The sequence below is a fragment of the Trichomonas vaginalis genome, chromosome II (assembly GCF_026262505.1).
Source record: "Trichomonas vaginalis G3 chromosome II, whole genome shotgun sequence".
In the NCBI taxonomy this organism is placed as follows: Eukaryota; Parabasalia; order Trichomonadida; family Trichomonadidae; genus Trichomonas; species Trichomonas vaginalis.
In genome coordinates this window covers 1,534,932-1,539,552 of record NC_067204.1, presented here as the reverse complement: position 1 = coordinate 1,539,552, position 4,621 = coordinate 1,534,932, and the positions used below count along the sequence as shown (strand labels likewise).

The 4,621-nt window shown below is 30.1% G+C and overlaps 1 protein-coding gene across 1 annotated transcript, besides 1 other annotated feature; it reads left to right on the top strand.

Moving 5' to 3' along the window:
* Positions 1 to 1,937: part of a mobile genetic element that runs on past the window's edge.
* A 414-nt stretch (positions 1,938 to 2,351) lies between these two features.
* TVAGG3_0466640 (uncharacterized protein) lies at positions 2,352 to 3,008 on the top strand (the record flags this gene model as incomplete). Its single annotated transcript, XM_051235300.1, has 1 exon — positions 2,352 to 3,008. The coding sequence occupies one exon, from the start codon at positions 2,352 to 2,354 to the stop codon at positions 3,006 to 3,008; it is 657 nt and encodes a 218-aa protein (XP_051093124.1).
* Positions 3,009 to 4,621: the final 1,613 nt, after the last annotated feature.

Below are 4,621 nucleotides of genomic sequence, written 5' to 3'. Positions count from 1 at the left end.
AAGTGACACTTTCAATAGGGAGTAACAGTTAAAAAGTGACAATTTAAAATTCACAATAAATAAAAATAATAAATTTTTTAGTCTATTAAATTATTCTTTTCTTTGAAATCCTCCAAAAATTCTTCGAAATGTTCTAAAATATAATCTGGAGAATTATAACAAAATTCATTAATTTCTAACATATACGTATCTAACAATTCATTTGGAATTTCAAACGATCTTAAATATGTAATTGAATTTTGTATCTTCTCATTTATTTGAGAAAGTTTTTCTTCAGCATTTTCCAATAAAAATCTTAATGGATTCAAATTGGCTTCTTGATTCTGAACAAAATTTAATACTTGGTATAAACGTGATTGAACTTCTCTTTTCAATTTTGTTTTATAATCTGTCAATCGAGGCTCGCGAATTCTAATTGAAGGAATAAAACCTGTTTGAAGTAAATCGTTTTTAATACGATAAAAGTAATTGGGTGCAACTTCTTCTAAAAGATTTTTGACAAAAACATCAATTCTTTGATTTTTAACGCAGCCAAAATCGTGATATTTTATCTTTTTAAATAAAGATTCAGAAACGTTATTCACAACGGTTAATTCATTTGGTCTGGCAGCGGCTATCCACATCATAGCCAACAATTCCTTATACAAAATTCAAAAACTTTGGTGCAATCAGTTCTGATTGCACCCAAGTTTTTGAACTTTCTTGAGGGAATTAAAGGGTGAGAGATTTATAGTCTATCTATATATCTCCCACCCTCTAATTCCCTCCCTGACAGCGGGAAACTTTGTCTGAATGTTAAACTATTCAGACAAAGTTTCCCACTGTTTGCGAAGGAATTGTTGGCTATGATGTACTGATTCATGATCAGTACAACATAGCCAACAATTCCCTATATAAAGTTCAAAAACTTGGGTGCAATCAGAACTGATTGCACCCAAGTTTTTGAACTTTCTTGAGGGAATGGAAGAGTAAGAGGTATACATTATGAATATATACCTCTTACCCTTCCATTCCCTCTCTGACAGCGGGAAACTTTGTCTGAATGTTAAACTATTCAGACAAAGTTTCCCGCTGTCAGCGAAAGAATTGTTCCATCTGGTGCATAGAGTGTGAATCTATGCACCAAATGGAGCAAGTCCCTCGCGAAATTGCCCAAACTTGCGTCGCATTTCAAAGATTGCGACCCAAATTTTGGCGATTTCTAGTAGAGATGGAGTATTTTGAGTCACTGACCTATATGCAGTGGCTCAAAGGGCTCCATCTCTACTTTGAAGCAAGGAAACTTTCCTCGAAATTTTGATAATTTGAAGAAAGTTTTCAAGCAATTAACAAAGGATTACTCGCTATGAGGTAAAAATTCTAGATTTTCACCTCATAGCGAGAGCTTCCCTTTCATTGCTTGAAAACTTTCCCCAGCTTCAAAATTGGGGAAAGGGCTGTAAAGTCGACTCCGATACCAGCAGGTACCAGAGTATTTAAAAGAGAAGCCCTCGTACGAGTTTCTATGAAGACCTTCTCATTCAAGAAGATCTTAATAGAAAATCGTACGAGGGCATTGGAAACTCGCGTCTGGTACATGTTGGTACCAGAGTGTTTGAGATTTGAAGACTCTGGTACTAACATGTACCAGAATTTATGATGAATTTAAGATGGACCATTATAAAATGGTAGCGGTTTGCTTCAAAAAATTTTAGATGAGATTTGCATAGATATAGATTATATGATTTATACATATGAAAAATAATATATAAAAATATAATTTTGAGATAATTATGTAAATAATATTATAAATATTTGAATTTGAGGTATAATTTTATAGTAAAATATATTATAAAGAGTATTTATATAAATATTGTAAAATAATATAAGTAATAAAAATTGAGACCCCCTCCCTGTTTTTGATGTTTTGTCACTTTTTCGGTAATTCTTATTGTTTCCTTTATTTCTCACCGACATTATACATTTTGTTCAGAAGTAAATCTCCGAATACAGTTGCAACAATCAAAATTTCACAAAGTTTTTCTTATGATACATACAGTGCTTATGATAAGGACAAGCTCGAATATCTTTGCAACCAATCAATTTCTTTTGGATCCCAGCCAAAATACAAAATATTCGGAATTCAAAAGTTATTAATTGGCAGAAATCAAACAAAACTTAATTTTTATAAGGAACAATACGTAGTATTTACTGATTATCGCAACATTTCCGGAGAAGCAAGAACTTCAGAAGTATCTTTAGAAATTCTTGGAAATACACAATATTCAGCAATTTATTTCGCTCACACAGGTACAATTACATTAGAATCCTCCAGTGACGAACCTATTCCATGTAATTTTGTTGTTTTTAATTTGAATTATTATGATTGCACTTCGATTATCACAAATGTAAGGTCTAATTACAAATTCACTTCTCAGGACACAGCTCATACATGTGTTGTTACTGCTTTCACAAATGGAACAGTTCATTTCGAAGATGGTGATATTTATGATGTCTATGGAAAAATAAATAGAGCTAATATTATTGTTGAAAAACCTTTTCTAACAATAACTAATTCTAAACACGATTACTTATTTTTTTATCATGCTGGCGACAAATATAATACATCATATTTAATCAAAGGAAATAATTCAACTCATAGATCTCTTATCATTTTTGATAATTCGTATCATGAAATAAATTCATCAGAACCAGTTGAACAAAAATCAGATGATCATAATTATTCTGATGATGATAGTGATGAAGGACTAAGTGAAGGTGCTGTTTTGGAAATTATTATTGGAGCAGCAGTTGGAGCAGGTCTCATTGCTGTCGCTGCTTACTTATGTTATAGACACAGAAAATTCAGAGCTGAAAATCCAATTAATCAAAGCCTTGTTGATAAAACCGAAAAAGATTTACCTTTAGAAGAAACGAACAGCAATCCATATCCTAATGAATATAAAGCACCAGCATATAATCCAAAGCAAGAACAATCAAATACTTATTTCGAGAATCCTTATGAATAACTATTTTTTTATATATTGTTTATGAACGAATCTTTAAAGATTTATAATGTTTTTTTTATTACAATTCTTATTACTCCCATAAGATTGAGCGTGTGAAAATAAGTTTATAACAACATTATCAACATTTTAGGCATCTCAATTATTAAGAAACATAAAGTATTTAGTAATATTGAATCAAATTTTATTATATAGGATGGGAGATAATTTTAATTGATAACAATAAGACTATCATTACCATCAAGCATTGCAATTCCTCTTTTATGTCTTAAAAAAAAAGAAAAAAGAGAGGAAACACAATCAATAATTCATGAACATTTCATTGATAATAGAAGTTGTCTATTAGAAGAAGTATCTAATAAATCCGAACCATTACCTTTAGAAGAGGTTCAAATAAATCCATATTTAATCGAAACAAAAGAAATACCAAATTATTCACAAAAATCGAAATCATTATTCGATAATCCTTATGAATAATTCGTGTCAGCTTTCATATGCTTTTATTGACTTTTCTTTTTATTCTGTAATTAAAATTTAATTGACAAAATTTATGCTTTAAACTGCGAATCAAAAGGCGGACCTATCAATTTTTGAATAGTTTACATTTCTAATGCTAACGGTGCCTTCACTGAGAGCGAGAGAAAATTATTAAATATTAGAGCTCAAATAAGCTTCACGTGCAATAGGTAGCAAATCAACTTCTATTTATGCTTAAATTTCTGGTTTGAAGCTTGTATTAAATTTCGAAATCTTAAATTTTGAAGTTAGACCCGAAAAAATCGTATCAGTTCATCCTATATTTATATCTGTTTTATGATCCTTTGTTGTTATATCGAATTAGAGCAAATAGCTTGTGCGGTCCAAAAGGTGTACCTGGCAGAAATCGACTTTTTGAGAGAAACTCATATAATTAATTGTATGACTTCTCTCAAAAAGTTGAAGGTAGGTACGCCTTTTGACTCGCAGTTTATATCCAAGAACATCAAATTAATTGAAACATGTTTACTAAGATAATATTGTCTCTTCTTGGTGGTAATATAGTTTCAACATCAAACAAACTATATAAAATTATGTATTTTGAGATTTGGACTTTACAAGGAATTCTCAATAGCAAAATGTTGTATTTCTGAAGCATTAATTTTTACAAATCCATGGTTATTCGCACACGTATTAATTTCAATCACTCATAATCCTTTTCTAATCCAATTTCTCTTTTTTGGATAGTAGCTTAGATGCATAAGGCAATTACGACCTTCTTCATTTTTGTTCTTGAGGACTGATTCATGAAATATTGACCCATTCTGATACAAAAATTTTGGATCCACTTTTATTTTATTTTTAAAATTTTAAAAATAATACATTAAAAGGATTATCCAATAAACTAAAATGATTTGACAATCTGACTGTGTAAAATATTCAAAATTCATTCTGAATAGATCCGCTTTCAAATTAAAATCATTGTGAATGTCCTGGTTTTACTATACAATCACCAATGGTATAATTAACAGAACAGGAGATTATTTAATTGACATTGGTTCATATGGTCAAGATATTACTTTTTCATTTGCAGATAACAAATCATTTAGTTATTATTTTATTCTACAAGATACATATAT